The 22,570-nt window shown below is 32.9% G+C and overlaps 1 protein-coding gene across 1 annotated transcript in view; it reads right to left on the bottom strand.

Moving 5' to 3' along the window:
• LOC134700567 (uncharacterized) overlaps positions 1-22,570 on the bottom strand; it is a 122,733-nt gene that overhangs the window by 70,600 nt on the left and 29,563 nt on the right. Inside the window, exons 5-8 of the mRNA XM_063561945.1 lie at positions 14,793-14,864; positions 8,519-8,549; positions 5,219-5,575; positions 138-800 (exon numbers count right to left, since the gene is read on the bottom strand). Coding sequence (XP_063418015.1) covers positions 138-800; positions 5,219-5,575; positions 8,519-8,549; positions 14,793-14,864 — 1,123 coding nt within the window. The remainder of the gene's footprint in view (positions 1-137; positions 801-5,218; positions 5,576-8,518; positions 8,550-14,792; positions 14,865-22,570) is intronic.

The raw sequence follows: 22,570 nt of genomic DNA, 5'->3' as shown, positions 1-22,570 counted from the left end.
ACCAAAGTTATTGTCCAGAAACTAAATGTGTCTTCTGACGACGACGATGCAGACGACAACGACATCATTGCATTATACCAACCCAAAAAACTTTTGCGGTCGTATAAACATGTATCAAACATCAAATTAATACTTACCTTGTGCTTTTTTGTCATCAGCCTCATTAAGTTTTGTCACAACAAGATAAATTGCATCTTGGGACAGAAATGTTTGGTGTGTGTGGTAAAATTCTTCATCGCCAGCAAAATCCCATAAAAACAAGTTGGCATACTCCTCTTTGTCAAGTAAATCAACTTTCGATTTTTCCAACATGGATTTGATATCTTTATGAGCTTTTTCTAATGATAGGTTTTGCTGTTGTTCAAAATAAATATTGGCTACTTGAGATTCTACTGGAGGGTCAAAATGAGTGACTACTGGAGGTTCAACTTGAGTGACTACTGGAGGTTCAACTTGAGTGACTACTGGAGGTTCAACTTGAGTGACTACTGGAGGTTCAACTTGAGTGACTCCGGAAGGTTCAACTTGAGTGACTACTGGAGGGTCAAAATGAGTGACTACTGGAATTTCAACTTGAGTGACTACTGGAGGTTCAACTTGAGTGACTACTGGATGTTCTGGTTTTATAGGCTTGGATACTGTTCTTGGTTCCTCTGATTCATCAATACCTGTCGATGAAGTGGTTTCCGTAATGGTCTTGTGAGCTGCTTCTTCAATGATGGCTAAGCTATCCACACTGGCTAGTTGTTTTCCAAATTGTTTCAATAATATTGCATTGCATTCAGTTTCTTTATAGTTACCTACAATCAAAAAAAGAAATGAAACTACTATGTTTTCCCCTTAAAATGTGTTAAAAAAGATATAAAAAATAACTTGTTCGTTAAAAAGTGAAAAAAGAAGAAAGTGTCTAAGGACACTAATGCCCCAGCTCGAGCTTTGGAATTGTCCAATTCAAAAAGGAGCATAACTCTATTACAGTAAATGAATCACTGTCCCAATTCGAACTTTGTTTGTGTGTTGGGGAGCTTATCATGAGTTTCCTTAAATTTGCATAAGGCATGTGGAAACGGGAAAAAATGCAATTTTCCTAAAGAAGCATAACTCTAGAACGGTAAGTGACTCACTGCCCTAAGGCGACTTTTGGTTCATAGCATTGTGTATATAGATAAACATATGGTGAAACATTGTCTTTAAAGGACAATAACTCCTTAAGGGGTCAATTGACAATTTTGGTCATATTAAACTTTTTTGTAGATCCTACTTTGCTGAACATTTATGCTGTCTACAGTTTATCTTTATTTATAATAATATTCAAGAAAATAACCTAAAACTGCAAAATCTCCTTTAAATCACCAATTCACGGGCAATAACCTCAAAATCAGAAACCTGATTCGGCTGGTAATTTCAGGGCAGGTAGAGCTTGACATAAGGAATACAATAACTTCTTGTCTGATTTGCTCTAAATGCGTTAGTTTTTGAGATATAAGTCAAAAACGGCATTTTACCCCTATGTTCTATTTTAAGCCATGGCGGACATGTTTTCGGAGGAAACAGAAAATAAACACAAACTGTATTCTAGATAACCTAAAAATCATTCAGCTTACGTTTGGTTTAAATTGGTTCAGTAGTTTCAGAGGAGAAGATATTTTTAAAGTTATAAAACATGACTAACACATTTGTAAAATTGTCCTTAAAGGGCAATAACTTCTTAATTGACAATTTTTGTCATATAAAACTTATTTGTATTTTTTAAACGCCTACAGACGCTGGAATTTCTAGCTGCATTGAAGACCTGTTGGTGAGCTTCTTCTGTTGTCTGTTCTATGGTCGGGTTGTTGTCTCTTTGACACATTACCCATTTCCTATCTCAATTTTATTTACTTTGCTGAACAAATCCAGGATGGTTTATGAATCTAAAGACGGGTCAAACACTATATACAAGTTTTTTCTAGAGTGGGGTATGATAAGTCTCCAAACTTTGTGTTTGTTGGACTCAATCATTTACATTTAAAGAGCAATTACTTCTACAAGGAGTGTTCTAAAACATTTGGTTGGTTGTAGATATATCTCTTTGTATTGTGAGCATATTTGTATTTGAAATACTTTCAAATATGTTTCCTAATTATAAAACTATTACTTGTATATAGCATTTCTTGACTTATCATATTCCATTGACCCCTTGGTAACATCTCTTGGTTTTTTTATTGTTATATTCTGAGTGACTGATGCCGTGTAGGTTGGAGGAAGGGGGAGTCATTCTTAAAATTAAAATGTACAAAAATAGCTTTTTCTCCCTTTCACTTGAATCTTGAACAAAAATGTAAAGTGAATAGAGTTAACACCTTAAGATATATAACAAGGATTATTTTAAAATTTGAAAAAAGAAAACATTTCTATACGCTGTTTACATAGTCAAACTATTTGAGGCAAGAGGCTCCCAAGAAATTAAACCAAGAGCCTGATAATCACTTGGTAAAATTAGAGCCTCCGCATAGTGGGACTAATACCCCTTTACAGGTTTTTTAATTGCTTCTTTGAAATTCAGTATTGATCCGATTTATTTAGTCTATAGCTTCCATATTAAAAGGATGAAAACAAACAAAAATTGTAAGGGTTCCACGGAACCCAATGTCTTGCCTACTTTTGCTGTTAGTTGCAGGCTCAACAAAAATGATTAAAAATGATTAAACCTTTTCCTTTATATACTATCTTTTGATAGTAAGAAGCTTCTGTCCAAGTTTGGGAAAAATCAAGGATGGTTTATGAATCTAATAAATGTTTAAAAAACTTGAACTGCAGACTATGTAATGTTAACTGGAAGAAACTAAGTCCATTTATAAGTAATATACGGAAAAACAGGAATTTTTTTTTTTAATTTCCTTCTAAATACTAGCTGTTGATTATAAACAAGCATATGTCCAAGTTTGGTACAAATCCAGGATAGTTTATGAAAGTTATTATTTTTTTTAAAACTCTAACCACAGAGTGAATGTAATGTTAACTGGCAGAAAAGCTAAGTCCATTTATAAGTAAAATATTACTTCCACAAGTATTAATTAGTGATGTAATTTGTCAAAACAGCTCTGATCTTAAAAATGATGTAATAGTTAATTCATAGACTTAAACCTGTCTGTTGTAGAGAGAAGAAACTAGAGGCTCTCAAGAGCCTGTGTCGTTCACCTTGGTTTATGTGCATATTAAACAATTGACACAGATAAATTCATAACAAAATTGTGTTTAGATGATGGTGATGTGTTTGTAGATCTTACTTTACTGAACATTCTTTTTGCTACAATTATCTCTATCTATAATGAACTTGGCCCAGTGGAAAATATTTTCTAAAAATTTACAAAAAATTATAAAAAATGTAAAAAATTGACTATAAAGGGCAATAGCTCCTAAATGTGTCAACTAACCATATCTGTTGTGTTGACTTATTTGTAAATCTTACTTTGCTGAACATTATTGCTGTTTACTGTTTATCTCTATCTATAATATTATTCAAGATAATAACCAAAAACAGCAAAATTTCCTTGAAATTACCAATTCAGAGGCAGCAACCCAACAACGGGTTGTTCGATTCATCTGCAATTTTCAAGGCAGATACGACTTTACCTGATAAACATTTTATCTCCATGTCAGATTTGCTCTTAAAGCTTTGGTTTTTGAGTTATAAGCCAAAAACTGCATTTTTCCCCTATGTTCTATTTTTAGCCATGGCGGCCATCTTGGTTGGATGACCGGGTCACAGGACACAATTTGTAAACTAGATACCCCAATGATGATTGTGGCCATGTTTGGTTTAATTTGGCCCACTAGTTTCAGAGGAGAAGATTTTTGTAAAAGATATCTAAGATTTACAAAAAATGGTTAAAAATTGACTATAAAGGGCAATAACTCCTAAAGGGGTCAACTGACCATTTCGGTAATGTTGACTTCTTTGTAAATCTTACTTTGGTGAACCTTATCTCTGTTTACTGTTTATCTCTATCTATAATATTATTCAAAATAATAACCAAAAACAGCAAAATTTCCTTAAAATTACCAATTCAGGGGCAGCAAACCAACAACAGATTGTTCGATTCATCTGAAATTTGCAGGGCAGATAGATCTTGACCTGATAAACAATTGTATTTCTGCCTGATTTGCTCTTAATGCTTTGGTTTTTGAGTTATAAGCCAAAAACTGCATTTTACCCCAATGTTTTATTTTTAGACATGGCGGCCATCTTGGTTGGTTGACCAGGTCACCGGACCAAATTTTTAAACTAGATACCCCAATGGTGATTGTGGCCAAGTTTGGTTTAATTTGGCCCAGTATTTACAGGGGAGAAGATTTTTGTAAAAGTTAACGACGACGGACGACGATGTCGACGACATACGCCGGACGCAAAGTGAGGTTTAAAAAGTAAAGTTAACCTGTTTATTATAGGATTAAACACATTTTTTTCTAGAGGTTATTGATGTGTAAACCGGGGCGCTTACTCACAAACTTACACAAAAGTCCAAAACACATTTTTTCTAGAGGTTATTGATGTGTAAACATTAACTCACAAACTGAATATGTCAAGTTTGTGAGTAAGAACTCTTTAGCCAAACATTCGCAATTTTTAATTAACATTTTTTTGTTTAATGGGTACTTTATTTACCATCAATAGCACACTTGACATGTCGTAACTAAGGAGTTCGCCGCCATATTGACTTTCTAATATCCATAAATGTTCGATAAATGCAACACAATCTTAAATGAAATATCACCTACCTCAAAAACTTCATTGTAATGAGATATTATCCGAATTTGAAGCGTACAAATAATGAAATGTTCTTTCGCTTGAAAGTTTTCATTTGTATGACGTTGTGTTTTGACATGACGTAAATTCGCTAAATCATCATGATCATTCATGAAATTTCGCGGAATTTTATTAAAATTTTAATTTTATACATTTTCAAAGCTTTACTGCATTATTTATTTTATATATGCATTAGAATAGAAACAATTGTAATGTATTTGTTTTTCAATCTCAATTTGCTGAAAATCCCGGGATCCCTGCATGCATGTGTATCGCGCATGAATAGATCAAAGTGGAGGTACCAAAGTAGTTTCGGAAACATGGTTTATTGAAGTGTAAACCAAGGGAAAAATTCTAATTGACCAATCCAATGCAAGTATTTATAGATTTGCAAATCCTTTAAGAATTATAATACCATACATGCCATACCTTCTAATCTATTCCAAATGCTTTCACTAGATTTTGTTTTGCATTTTGTCATATGAATTTCTATTCCATTTGTGCTCGTAACATCTTCATTATTTCCTCCAACTAATATTTTCCAGCATAGTTCAGCACCTTCCTTTGTTTCGTTGTATAATCTTTTTAACAATGAGGTCTTACCCGCACCTTTCTTTCCTTCGTTGAATAATCTTTTAACCAATGATGTCTTACCCGCACCTTTCTTCCCAACTATTACCAAACGTATGTCTCTCTTTTTCTCAGAGCCTGACTCAAGTAATTTGAGGTACAAAGGTACAGATCTTTTGTCAGCCATTAATTTGATTTCAGTTGGAACTTTATTATCTGCAAAGATATTTGAAAGACCTATTTTCATTATTCTGTTCAAGTTGTTTATCTGACACAATCTGTTATAATGCACCGTATGGAAATATGAAATATTCTGTTTAAATTTATAAATAGTGGCTGTTTTGAGTTGAGATTTTGCTCCATGTTTGAAGACTCACTATGGCTTTTAGACGAGGAACAAAATAAAGGTGCCTATGATGCCTTATTCACAGGTAATTGTGTGCAGACTCATTCACTGTCGATTTATCTATAATATATATCTTGATGAACCGTTGATTCATTATTATTCGTTGGATACCAATTTTTGTGGAATTCATGGGTACAGGGAAACCAAGAATTTAAATGTTCAACAAATTACAAATTTGCTGTTTAATTATATGCAGATTTTTGAAAAACCATGGAATAAATTATCTAAGAAAATACAAGTTTTCCTCAATCCACGAAAATTGGTACCCACGAAAATAAATGAATCCACAGTATATGCTTTACTTAAGGATGTAGTCAGGTCAGGTTTATGATTTTGTGTCAGATGTTCTGACTCCTTGGGGTTTTTCATATGAACCACTTTAAAATATTTTGGCCCATATCACTCACTTTTCTATTCATAGAAGACTTCAAAAGCTCATAAAAAGGTCATTACCAAAATGTAAGAAGATTCTAGACTTTTTTCTTACAATTTGAGACCCAAATAATGCCAATGCTAAATATAAGGTAAAAGTTTAAGTCAGCATTTTTCTCCCATTTAAAAAATAAATCAAATATCCCAAAAAAGGAGCTCCATAACTTACCAATATTTTTAGCTTCTTTTGTTCCTCAGCTAATGCTTTTCTGCGTCTGATTTAATGTCTTCAATATTCTGTTAAATTTTTTCACCAATTTCAATATGATTACAAAGGACAAATACTTCTGGTAAGGCTTTATTATGATAATTTCTTATAGATAATAATATTTGGGGTATCAATTCAAGACACAAAATCATAGCACACTTGAAAATTTAAAAGCAAAGAAGAATAGTTGTTATGCAACTGCTGTAGTGGAGGGGGCATTAAGGTTAAACCTTGTACGTATGTCTGTCTGTCCGTGCGTACGTACGTCCCGACATTGGTTTCGTTCTTTTACTTTAACTAGGATTAGTTTCGGCTGTTGATGGGATTAATTGAAGTATATGTGAAGTAAACTCTCTGTTGTTATTTATGTATTATTGTCATTTTATTTATTTTCTTTTGTTACATCTTTTGACATTGGACTTGGACTTCTCTTGAACTGAATTTTAATGTGCGTATTGTTATGTGTTTACGTTTCTACATTGGCTTAAGGTATAGGGGGAGGGTTGAGATCTCATAAACATGTTTAACCCCGCCGCAATTTTGCGCCTGTCCCAAGTCAGGAGCCTCTGGCCTTTGTTAGTCTTGTATGATTTTCAATTTTAGTTTCTTGTGTATAATTCGGAGTTTAGTATGACGTCCATTATCACTGTACTAGTATACATATTTTTAGGGGCCAGCTGAAAGACACCTACGGGTGCGGGAATTCTCGCTACATTGAAGACCCATTGGTGGCCTTCGGCTGTTGTCTGCTCTATGGTCGAGTTGTTGTTGCTTTGACACATTCCCCATTTCCTTTCTCAATTTTATTATTAAGATATTATTATTTTTATATAGAAATTGAATTTTTATTGGTCAGACAAAATCTTCTTTTAAGACTTGCCCATATTCATATAATCCAAAGAAATCGCATGAGTACGCACTATTTTTTTAATGATACCAACACATTTACCAAAACATCACTGAATAGTGATAAACCGACAACTTTCTTGAATTGGGCTCAAAAAAGACATAGAATAATATAGAAGTTTTAGCAAGATTAGCCAGAAACCACGATTGATAAAGGGAAACAGTGGTATAAGTAAATAAGTCTAAATGCCTGACTAAGGTTTTATTGGGAACAAAGTTGCGAAAGCCCAACAAGCACGGGGGAAATCAGAATTTACCTATAAACAGCCTAGAGGCACAAAAAAGGGTACACAACTGAATAAAAACCACAGCAAAAACAAACATAAACAACAACAACAAAAAAACTGCCACAACAGACAGAAAAATAAATTAGAAACAAAAATTCAAATAAGTAAAATTCAAAAGTAAGCAGAAAATCGTCATTAAGGGTAATAACTCCTATAAGTTGTCAACCAATTGGTTTATATATTTGTTGAACCATGAACATGTTGTCAATGCCAGAGGAATCCAGCCAGACAGACTTGTACCCCTTACAATCATCCCAAACACAAAGTATAGTTGACCTATTGCTTACAAGTTCCCAGAAACGAATTAAACACAAGACCTCAACATTGACCAATAAGCCATTAAACCGAAGAGAAGGTCAGCTGCAAACTGCCAGACAGACGTGTTCACCGTACTATCATTCTATACAACAAATATAGTCGACCTACTGTTTATAGTATCTGAGATATTGACATGACAAGGAAAACCTTGATCACTGATCCCATGACTGGATTGTAATCCGTATGTCTCACATAAAAAAACTTTTGTTGCAAATGAGACAAAAATTAATGGTTTCTAACAGCTATTGTGTCAAAATGTCATCTATACAATGGCTACTTTTTTTCTGGGGGAAATATTTCTAGAATAGTAGAATATTGATTGCGGTTGCAGAGTATGGATAAACATGTACTACAGCATCCTACAGAAGACCATGATGATACTAATATGACGGTCATGTTTTTCTTATATGTGAAAACGGATAATGATATAGCACACTATACTAGTTTGTTATTATTTATTATAGTGATTAATCTCATCAATACATTGAATTTAATTCCATGACTTCATACAGAAAATATCTTGTTATTCTACAATTCCTAGAGCGAAGATATTACATAGAATGCCTTTAACCTAATAATGAAATAAAGTTATAGAAAATTACCTTCAATCTTGAGTCTAGCCGTCACACCTGTCTACAAAAGGAGGAATATGCATTGTAAATATATCTTCATTCATGTCACTTGTAAAACTATTAAATTTCTAAAATATAAACTCCCAAAAAATAACATAATACAAATGTTTCACATTATATATAATATATTGAACAAATTCTCACATTTTTCAGGAAAATATGTGGCCCAGAATAAACAGAGAGATATAGTTTAAAGTGTACAGGTTATTTTTGCATTTGTAAAATACCCTTGCAGGTATTTTTTGTCAAAAATATACAATGCAACAAGAATATAATATTTGTGTTTAATGGAATCTGTGGTCCAAAACCTGTCCTGCTGATCATTTTGGCTTGACCAAGTTTTATAGTTTTAACAACTACAGGCAACCAAGAGCCTGTGTCGCTCACCTATATCTACAGTGGTTTTGGAAATCATGTAAAATAAGGTTTAAATCATAACAAATAGTATAAGTTACCCTAATAATGATTGATGCCAAATTTGGTTTAATTTGGCCCAGTAGTTAAATAAAAACAGGTCATCCCATTGTAGTCTTACAATAGTTACTGAAGACCCCTTATCATTATTTCAATTAGTTTTTAAGTAGTGACCATTTGAAATTCTTTTTTTACAATTTTCCTATAGACTGCATTTTACCCCTATGTACTATTTTTAGCCATGGTGTTGTCCGTTTATTTTCAATCTATGAGTTTGACTGTCCCTCTGTTATCTTTCGCCTCTCTTCTATAGTAAACCCCTTTAGATGTTCTATTTTTAGCCATGGCAGCCATGTTGGTTGGATGGCAGGGTAATCCGATACATTTTTCAATCAAAATCGATACCATATTGAAAATTGTGGATAAGTTATATGCTATTTGGCCCAGTAGATTAAGTGGAGAAGATTTTTGTAAAAGATTACAAAATTTATCGAAAAATTGACTATATAGGGCAATAACTACTTAAGGGGTCAATTGACAATTTTGGTCATTTTGTCTTATTTGTAGATCCTAATTTTCTAAACATTATTGTTGTTTACAGTTTATCTCTATCTATAATAAAATTTAAGATAATAACCAAAAACTGCAGAATTTCCTAAAAATCGGGCAGCAACCCAACAACGGGTTGTCTGATTCGTCTGAAAATTTCAGGGCCGATAGATATTAACCGGATTAACATTTTTGCTTATTGTCAGATTTGCTCTAAATGCTTTAGTTTCAGTGATATAAGCAAAAAAATGCATTTTACCCCTATGTACTATTTTTAGCCATCTCGGCCATGTTGGTTGGCAAAAAGGGGGGGGGGGGGGGGGGGGGGTCAACGGACACATTTTTTATTTTTTTAAAATTTGTCTAAGTAGTTCCAGTAGAAGATTTTTTGTAAAAGATTGCAAAAATTTACAAAAAAATGTTAAAAAATGACTTTAAAGGGCAATAACTCCTTAAGGGGTCAATTGACAATTTTGGTCATGTCTGACTTATTTGTACTTTGCTGAACATTATTGCTATTCACAGTTTATCTCTATCTATTATCCTTAAATATTATTGTCAGATTTGCTCTAAATGCCTTAGTTTCAGAGATATAAGCCACAAACTGCATTTGACCCTCATGTTCCATTTTTAGCCATGTCAGGCATGTTGGTTGGCAAGCAGGGACGACGGATGCCAAGTGATGAGAAAAGCTCACTTGGCCCATTGGCCAGGTAAGCTAACATAAAGTGGAAACTTGTATCGTTTGCCTTGGCATTTTTACCAACACTAAATTTGTTATATCAGAAATTAATAAAAAAAACTAAAGGGAGGTTATCTTAATAGATATAAATCAGTCATCAAAGTTTAATGAAAACTGCTCTAAGCACTTTAAGGATATTGTCCAAAAACTTGAAAATCACCCTTTTTTATGAATAAAATCTTATAACTCGGAAATGTAAAATCTTAAATTTATAAAAATCAAATGGGAGTTTACAACAATAGATATAAACAATTTACCAAAGTTTCATAAAAAATGCTGAAAGCATTTTTGAGTTATTGCCCGAAAATCCCCCTTTGTGCAATGACTAAAACCCCAAAAATCGGAAACCTATAGTCTAAAATTTATAAAAATCAAACGGGTGCTCATGTCGATAGAAATAAACAATTTACAAAAGTTTCTTGCAAATTGGTGAAATTGTTTTTGAGTTATTGTCCAAAAACAGGAAAATCCCCACTGTTTTAATGAATAAAACCCCAAAACTCGGAAACGGTGAATCTGAAATTTATAAAAAACAAGAGGAAGCTCAAGTCAATAGATATTAACAATTTTTCATATAAAGTTTCATGCATAATGGTTTAAGCGTTTTTGAGTAAATGGCCGACATGTTGATGACGGACGGACGGACAAATGGACAGACGGTTAACAGTTTACCATAATACGTCCCGTAAATGGGCGTATAAAAATGAAAATAAGCATTTTGAGAGTATTGCATAGCAAAACACAGTCCCCTACAGGTTAAAAATTCATTGCACTGGAACAAATTGTTAACTTGATCTATAACTTGTCATGTTGTAAACTTAATAATATATCTAACAAATATCAAATCAACATATTCAAACATGACAGAAAAAATGTGTAAAACTTATTATGCATGAATGTTTCAAATCCAAGGAACATAACTCAGCAAAATAATCATCTGAACTGAACAAAAATGCAATCTTGATTTGCAACTTGTCATTGTAAAACTATATACCAAATATCAAATCAATATCTTGAAGCATAATAAAAATAAAATTCCTCGAAAATCTGATTATTTGAGTGAATTTTAAGGACCAAAACTTTGAACAAAATTATCAGCCCGGAACAAAATCTGAATTTGATCTGCAATTTTTCATGATAAACTATCTACCAAATTTTAAATCAATACCTTCAAGCATGACGAAAAAAAAATGTGACAAACTACAACTTGAGTGAATTTTGAGAAGTCCAAGGACCTGCAATATGAGGGACTCAAACTTACAACCTGAGTGTTAGAAGGCTTGTGATACAGAAATTAACTGGGTAAAACAGAAATTAACTAGGTAAAACAGAAATTAACTAGGTAAAACAGAAATTAACTAGATAAAAGGATATTTGATAAAGTAGGACAAAGTTTCATGTAGGCCATGCTAAAAATACAGTACAGTTATCTCCATTTTCATGCACTTTAATACAAAACTAGATACCATTGAGATGGGAGCCATCTCTGTCGGCCCCGCTGTCAATAACGTGGGGTAAATAAGTTGTATGGATAATCTGATATGAAGCATTATTTGAAGTTATTACATAGTCTCATGTGTGATTTTATTCTAAGATTTTAAGTTAAAACTGATAAATATTCTCAACTTACTTTCATAGTATAATAGTGATATGACTGCATGATGTGAACTCATTGTTGACTACTGGATATATGGATTGATGTTTGAACAATATGTTTTAAGGTGCTGCCCAATTGATATTTGTAACATATTTTTAGAATTATGCCTTCAATATATTATGACCCACCAAGTATAAAGTATGAAATATTAACGGTTCTCGAGAGGTAGAGCGGACACAATTTGTTATGAACAAAGAACGGATGGACAGACCGACGGACTGACCTTTGACCTAAGATGCATACATTATGACACATTCTCTGGTCTTGGTTAATATATATGTTAAGTTGAAAATGTTTGTCAGGTATAAAGTATGAAATAATAACAGCTGTCCTCTCAAAATATAGTGTGGATCAAATTTGTTAGCGATGGACAGACCAACAGACAGACAGACCTTTGACCTAGGAAGTTGTACATACATCATGACACACCCTCTGGTGTTGGTTAAAATGGATGTCAAGTATAATAATTGAAATCATAACGGTTCTCAAGATATAGAGCGGACACGATCTTCGCCACAGGACACGGGGTTGTCAACTGAAACCAAAGTTTTTTTTACCTTGACCTTTGACCTACGAAGTTGTACATACATCATGACACGCCCTCTTGTGGAGGTTAAAATGGATGTCAAGTATAAACTTTGAAATCATAACGGCTATCTAGATATGGAGCGGACACGATCTTCACCACAGGACACAGGGTTGTCAACTGAAACCCAAGTTTTTGACCTTGACCTTTGACCTAGGAAGTTGTACATACATCATGACACACCCTCTGGTGTTGGTAAAAATGGATGTCAAGTATAAACTTTGAGACATCATAACGGTTCTCAAGATATAGAGCGGACACGATCTTCACCACAGGACACAGTGTTGTCAACTGAAACCAAAGTTTTTTTACCTTGACCTTTTACCTAGGAAGTTGTACATACATCATGACACGCCCTCTGGTGGTGGTTAATAAACATGTAAAGTATAAAGTATGAAATCATAATGGTTCTCTAGATATGGAGCGGACACAAAGTTAAAGTGTTACAGACGGATGGACCGACAGACTGATCACTATAGGGCGACCCGCCTAAAGGCGGGGCCCTAATTATCAAAGCATTTAATTATCAAAATACTGTCGGTGTAAGAATCTCATCAATCGAAATTTAAAAATCTTGCTCTAGTCTCTTTCACTCTTGAATGAAATAGAAGACATCTGCTAATTTAGTTCATTATTGAAGAAATCACATAACAATAAATTCCTGAATTCAAAAAATGACGGCTTAGCTTAGTTAAATGCCAGGAAAGCTTGGAATATAGCACCTCAAATATTTGATGTTTGTCTCTCCTGAAGTATCTTGGTTTTGCAGCATTTAATCTCTTAGAAACAAGATTGTTTCCATAGTACACAAATGCGCCACTCTCACTATCATTTTCTATGTTCAGTGGACTGTGAAATTAGGGTCAAAACTCTAATTTGTCATTAAAATTAGAAAGATCATATCATAGGAAACATGTGTACTAAGTTTCAAGTTGACTGGACTTCAACTTCATCATAAACTACCTGACCGAAAACTTTAACCTGAAGCGGGACAGATGGACAGACGAACGGACGAAAGGATGGATGAACGGACGAATAGATGCACAGACCGAAAAACATAATGCACCTACGTGCATGGGGGCATAAAAAAGAAAACAACATGTTAAATATTTGCATGCACCTGAAGAGCTTTTCTGGATTTACCTTCATCAGGAATGTTCAAAGCCAAATATTTTGAAATCTGAGTTCAGAATGTACAAGAACCAAGACAGTTGGAGAGCAATATGACTAGAGGCTTTCAAGAGCCGGTGTCGCTCACCTGTATCTACTGTGGTTTTGGAAATCACCTTTTTTAATAAGGTTAAAATCATAATAAATAGTATTAGATATCTTAATAATATTTGAGGCACAAGTTTGGTTTGGCCTAGTAGTTAAATTAAAAGCAGAGGATTTTTAAAAAGAGTTTACAAAAAATTGCAGAAAATGACTTTATAGGACAATAACTCTAATAAGATGTCAATTGATGATTTTGACTTATTGATAGATTTTACTTTGCTGAACATTATTGCTGTTTTCAGTTATCTCTATCTAAAATTATATATAATATTCAAAATAAAAAAAAAACTGCAAAATTTCTTTCAAATTTTACTAATTCAGGATAACAACCCAACAACGGGTTGTCTGATTTGTCTGAAAATTTAATAGGAAGATAGATCAAAACCTGATGAACATGTTTACCCCCTGATTCAGATTGTTCTATTTTTAGCCATGTTAGCCATGTTGGTTGGCAGGCGGTGCCATCGGACACATTTTTAAACTAGATACCATAATGATAATTGTGGTCAAGTTTGGTAAAATTTGTCTCAGTAGTTTCAGAGTAGAAGATTTTCAAGACGGACGACGGACGCCAAATGTTGAGAAAAGCTCACTTGAGCCTTGGGGCCAGGTGAGCTAAAAAGGACATAAAAAGTAGTAAAATCCATGTAAGGTCAACTATGCCTAAGAGAGTTGAAACCTTAGTTTCTTTATAATTACAAAATTTATAAACGGATAATTTTGGAAAGGTTTGTTATCAATCATGTTACTGTTACTACCGAAGTACTGACTACTGAGATGATGATACGCTCAGGGACTGATAGTCTACCAGCAGAGGTATCGACCAAGTGATGTAAAAAATAAAAACAACAGGTAAAATAATTTCATGCGTTTGAAGCACTTTTCTAGATTAAACTTCATCAGGAATGCTCAAAGCAAAATATTTGAAATATTTCTTTAAATTTTGTAACTTATTTTCTACTTGAATCATTCTAAGGTGTAAACATGTGTAATTCAACACCATATCTATCACTATATGTACCTTTAAGTATTCCATCACATCTTTATACTGCCTCAGTTTCTCTTTTGCTGCTAGATCGTATGGAGTTTCACCCTGAAATACAGATACATATATATATATTGCCTTCATCTGACAGAGAAGGTTTCTGTAACGTATATCTTACAATAAGTGAGACCAGTAGCAGTGTTTTATTTTATTTTTACAGATGCTAACCGTTTTATTTTCATTCTTACCATTCAGATTATCTTTACTTTTCTTTATAAAGCATATGAATAAAAATTCCATCTGTCACCATTTGGTCTTCATAATTTTCTTTACAGTTTGAAGACTGGCAAATGCATCCTTTATAATGTCTACATGAGGGGTGTTGGATTCTGGGTGTCTTCATTTTTAATTATAAATCTGTATATCCAATCAACACCCACCTATATCTGTATACCCAATCCATACCCTCCTAAATCTGTATACCCCATTCACACTTTTCTATATCTGTATACCGTAACCCCATTCAGAACCTCCTATATCTATATACCCCATTCACACTTTTCTATATCTGTATACCCCATTCACACTTTTCTATATCTGTATACCCCATTCAGAACCTCCTATATCTGTATACCCCATTCACACTTTTCTATATCTGTATACCCCATTCACACTTTTCTATATCTGTATACCCCATTCAGAACCTCCTATATCTGTATACCCCATTCACACTTTTCTATATCTGTATACCCCATTCACACTTTTCTATATCTGTATACCCCATTCAGAACCTCCTATATCTGTATACCTCATCCTCGAAAATTTAACCACAGATGTGAAAATGTCTCAGCTTCGAAACAAGCCATCATACATATACAAGTTTATTATATGGACTGAGCTATAGAAGAAAACGTTACCAATACGTCCTATGGAGTAACAATTGCGCATATTTCCCCATTTTGAGAGATGGATCTGAGAAGTTGTCAGACTGATGTATCCATAATTTCATCTTGTACACCAGAGAAAATTGTGAAAATGGAAGGTAAATTGTCTTTTATAATCTGCAAATAATCACTGCTGCTTCTAGATTAAGATTATTTATAAAGATCTGCATCAATTTTTGCTTTTGAAATGTATTACTGGCATTTCTTTTAGGCAGTCTCACTAATTAGCGACAAAAAGAATTTTAGCGACATGAAGCGTCAAAAAGCGACAAGAAGCGATAAGAAACTTTAAAGCGACAAGAAAATATATTTTTTTTAATTAAAATTACTTATTCCAAATAAATATTAAAAGAATATGCAAAAGAAACCAATTTTAGCGACAAAAAAGTTAATATTGATAGAAAAATCTTTTAAGGTGGAATACCCAACGCTTTCACTAAAATTAATTTGGCTCGTTTAATTTTCACAAAATTTTGAAAAAGTATTTACTTTGATCCTGACAAAAATATAAAAATTTCAAAAATTTTGAACCAAGTATTTTATCAGAAAAATCACACTGGTTAAATAGCAGTTTGACAAACACTAATTTTGATCATTGAGAAGCTGAATATTCCCTTAACAAAGCAACAAAATTAAAACGTTTAGCTGATTTTAAAGTTATCTCCCTGTAGTGACAGGTACCACCTTAAGAGCTGAAAATTTTGATAAAGTACAAATCGTGCAGATTAAAAAGAATGTTCTACATAAAGTCAGCATGAGGAGGGATTCTTATAAAATGTCCCAGGCTTAAAAATAAGAAGGGTTTCTTTGACAAACCATTTATATGTACTATACATGTATATACCAAAATGACATCAATTTAGGTGTTGCCCAACATCTTGACTAAAATTAATTTGGCTCGTTTAATTTTCATAAATTCTTTTACAAAATATTTATTTTGATCCTTTGAAAAAAGTATAAAAATTTAAAAAAAACTTGAACTGATCACTTTCCTGCGGAAAAAATGGTTAGATATATAGTAGTTTGACTAACACTAATTTTGATAATTAAAAAGCTTAATATTTCATTAACAATACAAGGTGATTTAAACGTTTAGGTGATTTCACAGAGTTAATCCCCTGAATTGTTAGGTACAACCTTAACTTCCAATAAAATATTTTAAAAAATTATGCTTAGACATCCTGCAAACAGATTTCTATCTTAAGAAAGAAAGGTTGAATTCATTAAAAAAAAGCCTGACCCTGAGCACTTTATACACAATTATTGTGCACACAGAAATATAACATTAAAAAAGGGTAAAAGGAAGTTGTGCTATAGTCTGGAAACTGCACCCCTTTTCTTGTAACGAACAAGTGTGGACACAGATCAGCATAGATAGTATCCATCATTCTGAGAGTATTGCATGGCTATACAATGGAATAGTCCCTTACCGGTAAAAATGCATTGTTCCCAAAAACAAAATTTGAACTTGATATGTAAATTGTCATATTAAAAAACTTTAGATACTAAATATCAAATCAACACAACGGATGTCAGACATCACTAAAAAAAAGTGCAGAAAATTTATTAATTAGGTGATTTTTCTAAGTCTAAGGATCATAAAACTCTGCAAAATATCATCAAATCAGAACAAAATTTAAACTTGATCTTAAACTTGTAATGGTAAAACTATAAACCAAATAACAAATCAAAATCCTTTAGTATGACAAAACAATAGTGGAAAATTTATTTCTTGCGTGTAGTTACTTAATCCAAGGACCATAACTCTGCAAATCAAAGAACTGAAAGCTCTGAGGAAAAATGACGCCACTGCCTCTTATATTGGAATATTTTTTACACAAGTCTTGATTTTCACATACCGTAATAAGTTGAACATTGCAACATGTCTCGTAAGCATATAATTGATATTCGTATATGAGTGTGTGAAGTGAAGATGACAACTGACTGTTTTTTTTTAAATACAAATGAATAGGTTAAGAGTCAAGACTACCTGAATGATCTACAATATCCAATGACTACTGGCTGGTTTTATTTTTGTACAAATAAATAGGTCAAGACTACCTGAATGATCTACAGTATCCAATGACTACTGGCTGGTTTTTTTTGTGTACAAATAAATAGGTCAAGACTACCTGAATGATCTACAGCATCCAATGACTACTGGCTGTTTTTTTTTTGTACAAATAAATAGGTCAAGACTACCTGAATGATCTACAGTATCCAATGACTACTGGCTGGTTTTCTTTTGTACAAATAAATAGGTCAAGACTATCTGAATGATCTACAGTATCCAATGACTACTGGCTGGTTTTTTTTGTACAAATAAATAGGTCAAGACTACCTGAATGATCTACAGTATCCAATGACTACTGGCTGGTTTTTTTTGTATAAATAAATAGGTCAAGACTACCTGAATGATCTACAGTATCCAATGACTACTGGCTGGTTTTTTTTTGTACAAATAAATAGGTCAAGACTACCTGAATGATCTACAGTATCCAATAACTACTGGCTGTTTTTTTTTTGTACAAATAAATAGGTCAAGACTACCTGAATGATCTACAGTATCCAATGACTACTGGCTGGTTTTTTTTTGTACAAATAGATAGGTCAAGAATACCTGAATGATCTACAGTATCCAATGACTACTGGCTGGGTTTTTTTTGGACAAATAAATAGGTCAAGACTGCCTGAATGATCTTCAGTATCAAATGATTACTAGTTATTCTTTTGTACTAATAAATAGGTCAAGACTATTTATATCATGATCTACAATATCCAATGACTACTAGCTCTTCTTTTGTACGTACTAAATAAAGACTACCTGAATGATCTAAAGTATTCTAAGTAATGTGGTTTTTTTTTCTTGCAATTACATTTTTCTAAATCAAGAATACAGACTACTAGTATCCTTTCAAACCAACTGATTATAAAGAGCCTGTTGTAATAAGCTCTTATACCCCACTAGTCCTATAACATATGACTTCGCATTCTTATTCAATTTTTAACGTTTTTATACTAATATTTTCATTTTTTTAAATTTTTGAATGAAAAGTATGACACATTGATAGTAATTTTTTTTTTTTATCAGAACAGTAAATAGAAATAGTAAATAATGCTTCTGAGGTAATATGTTATAGGACTAATCAATACCCACATACTCATTAAATAAGTTACTATTGACATACACAAATGTAGTTATTTCTGTTACTTGAAGCAAATTATATTTCTGTAGATTTACACAATATTGTTATACTTGTTTTATTTCACATTGAAGATTAGACAAATAGGGATACTCCTTTGATTTTTTTATTTCATGTCACTCAGGTCCCTTTATATAAAACTTGAAACCACTTCTCTGTCATATTGATATTTTATAACAACTCTGCCCATGACCCATATAATTTGATATTCATTTTTTAACCATATATCATAGTAAGCTAGTTTTTTATTTAACAATAATCCACAACCTTTCATGTTAAATTTTGTCTCCATTTAAGTTTATGCCATTGAACCATCATGGTATTAAACACAATTCCAAGTAATTATGCTATAGAGGGTCACCATATATTCATCTTGGGTGGCATTCCAGTTATTGAAATTTGTGTCAGATTGGATAAAGAACTAGCTAGACCTTATGGAATTGATCTCATAATTTAATATGGATCGATCGTTTGCGACCCCTACTCGGTAACAAAAATAAACATGTCAAGCGGCAAAATTTATCACCAGAGATTAAAAGTCAAAAGAGGATGGATAAGTCTCCAAAATGCTTGCCAAACTGGAACTACAACAAGATCTCCAGACAAGGACGAACAAGGCTTTGAAACCAATCGAAAGTTAGTATTTATGTACAAAGAAGTTGAGGGGCTGATTCACGCTATTGAACCAGACGAATTCCTCTTAAAAGCATGTCCAAAGAGAACCATATCTGCCGAGAAATTCAAAGAATTCCATGCAACAAGTATTGACATTCCGCCAAGTAAAACACCATACAATATTCAAACTCACTGTAGGGTCTAATAATAGGGTACAAGTCAAATCGGTACCTGGTCAAAGGCACCAATAGAAAAAGTCAAATCGGCACCTACTTAAAATCAATACCAATAATATATATAAATAATTCAACCCTTAAAAATGTGAATAAACATGATAAAATTAGGTCAATATATCTGGCCAACCCCTTCCTTATCTAACTCTTCTTAGGTAAATACTGTAAAATTTCTGGACAACCCATTCCTTATTTCTACTGTTTCTGCTTAAAATACTGTTAAAATATATATTAAACAAATCTAACATGGGTGACGAATTGACTATATCAAGTACCGATTTAACCAGGTGCCAATTTGATTAGATGCCGATTTAACTATACCAGGTGCCGAATTGACCAGGTGCCAATTTAACCAAGTGCCAATTTGACTAGAATTCCGTAAGACAGTGATCGCGCCGAATCAGCTAGACGACACTGTTGTGCACGCATCAAACGTAGAGAGCTTCAAATCTGTTCTCCCGCCCACCAATAAAACCGTTGTATTAAAGCCAGCATCGATATCGACAATTTATTCACATGTCATACAGATACAGTCTGTTACAGACTCTACTGTTGTAACTTTGTAAACAAAGATTGAGTCGGATTTCCGGTACTTCGATCTGTCTTATAACCAGTAGAAAGTGGACCAACACGGACACATTACATTTTCTTATAAAAAAGGCAGTTGTTTGTTAAAAGAAAAGACTATCAAGTTTTCCCCGATTAATTTTATATCTTTAATGTTTTAAAAATGTTTTAATTTTACTTCACATAATCAATAAAGTTATAAAAATAGATTTATGAGTATCTTAACAACATTGGTTGGTACACTTCGATCTTTTTGGTAATAAGAAGGACCTGAGGTATGTAAACTGGTTCCCAGTTGATTATTACACAAAAATTATAATACAAGCAAATTCCAGTTTGTATGTGAAATAGTAAATACGAAAGCAAGCGTGGTAGACGGAGAAATGTAATGGAAAGTAAATACGAACCAAGTGCGGTATGCAGAGAAATGTAATGGAAGTTCAGTTCACTAATATGGGAAACATGCCGCTGAAAGCGTCAATTTTCCAAAAATCACCATAAGATTTACAAGGGTGAGATTTTTGGTTTTACTCGTCAAATTTTCGAACGTCTTGCGTTTCCCCTTAGACACAGGGTTAAATATTTTGCCCCATCACACCCACTTTTCTTTTCACAGAAATATTTTAATGATCATTAACAAAATCTAAGCAACCTGAAGATTTCTATTTGTGACCCAAATAATATTCATGCCAAATATGTAAGGTAAAAGTCAGAGAAATCCTTTCCCTGCCATTTTTTTAACATCAAATATCTTGATAAGGAGTTCTTTAACATATAAAAATTTTCAGCTTATATTTTGTTCCTTAAGTAACGCTTTTCTTATTTATTTTCTGATTTATAAATTGTACATTTTTTTTCAACTCATACATTGTAATATATAAATAAGAAGATGTAATATGCTGCCAATGAGACAACTATTCTTATAAATGATTTTTTTTTGTCAAACATGGACTGAATTAACCTGCAAGAAAGTTCTTACACACTGAATCAAATTATAGATGTACATGAATAAAATAAAAGTCTGCAAGTTTATTAAGAATGTTGTGCATTACAGCTTTGTCTGGATAAATTCTTTCAATATGGATGTCCTTTTTTGTATAGACTACAAAAGCACAAAATTGAGAACCTGTTACAAGTAATTGACCTTCTGCCTGAATAAAATAATCATGATTGATTTTTAATCTAGGTCCATTTTCAGACTTTTTAATCTAGGTCCATTTTCAGACAACTCTAAACAAAAGTCTGCACCCTGCATTGTGTCAGTGATTAGGTTATCTCTTTGGCTGAATGGACATTTAATCTCCATAATTCCAGTTACACCATTGTCACATATTTTGGCATCTGGAGTAGCACCAATAAAAGGGTACCTCAGGTTAACTACAAACCCACAATCATGAACATGATGGCCAGCAGTTTGAACATATAAGTTTCTTGCTTTTATTTCATTGTTTCTTCCACACGATGTTGTTTTACTAGTGAAAGGCTTTGGCTTCATTATGGAAAGAATGAACTTGTCATTAATCGCAGCTTTTCTTTTGACAATTCTGTGAAAATTTGATGCTGTTATTCTCTTTTCTCTTTCCTTGACCCACTTTTCACATTGAGATTGTTCTCTGGTCTGTTCGTCTTTATTCTTACTTCATCATTTCTATCAAAAGGTGGTATTTTTCTGATAAAACAGATTGGCCATTTTCTTTCGTACAACTAAATCTCCACAAATGGTTTCCACTGGAACTATCTCTCTCTGAATCAAAGTCTGCCTAAACAGAAAGGGGATTGTTAAAATTTTACTAATTTCAATATTTAAGGAATAAGTTCAATAATTTTTCTGTCTATGAAGAAATAACATAAAAAAAAATGGTGCACACTGAATTTTTTATTTTTAAATCTGCACCACATTTTCTTATGTCATTTTGAATAGACAGATAAAATATATCATTTTTTTCTTATAATTTAATTCTAAATTCCAATTTAAACTGGAGTAAACCATGAAAAAAAGTTGATGACATCACGCTCACATGACCAAATTATGTCTATGAGCTGATAGACAAAACACCGTCATCAAATCAGAATCCAAAATTAAATTATTTTCTGATCTGTGTGAAACTAAAAAAAAATCCAAGAAATTCATATTCCAACTTTTTTTCAAATAAAGAAAATATATGCCCCACCACAAAATATGAATGGTTGGAGCCTTAGCATGCGACAAACACAAATTTTGTTTTCCTTTAACAAACTAAAACTAATAAGAA

This window comes from Mytilus trossulus, unplaced genomic scaffold (assembly GCF_036588685.1).
Source record: "Mytilus trossulus isolate FHL-02 unplaced genomic scaffold, PNRI_Mtr1.1.1.hap1 h1tg000158l__unscaffolded, whole genome shotgun sequence".
NCBI classification, from domain to species: Eukaryota; Metazoa; Mollusca; class Bivalvia; order Mytilida; family Mytilidae; genus Mytilus; species Mytilus trossulus.
Note: the sequence above shows the minus strand (reverse complement) of the source record. Positions and strands in the feature narration are given on the sequence as shown.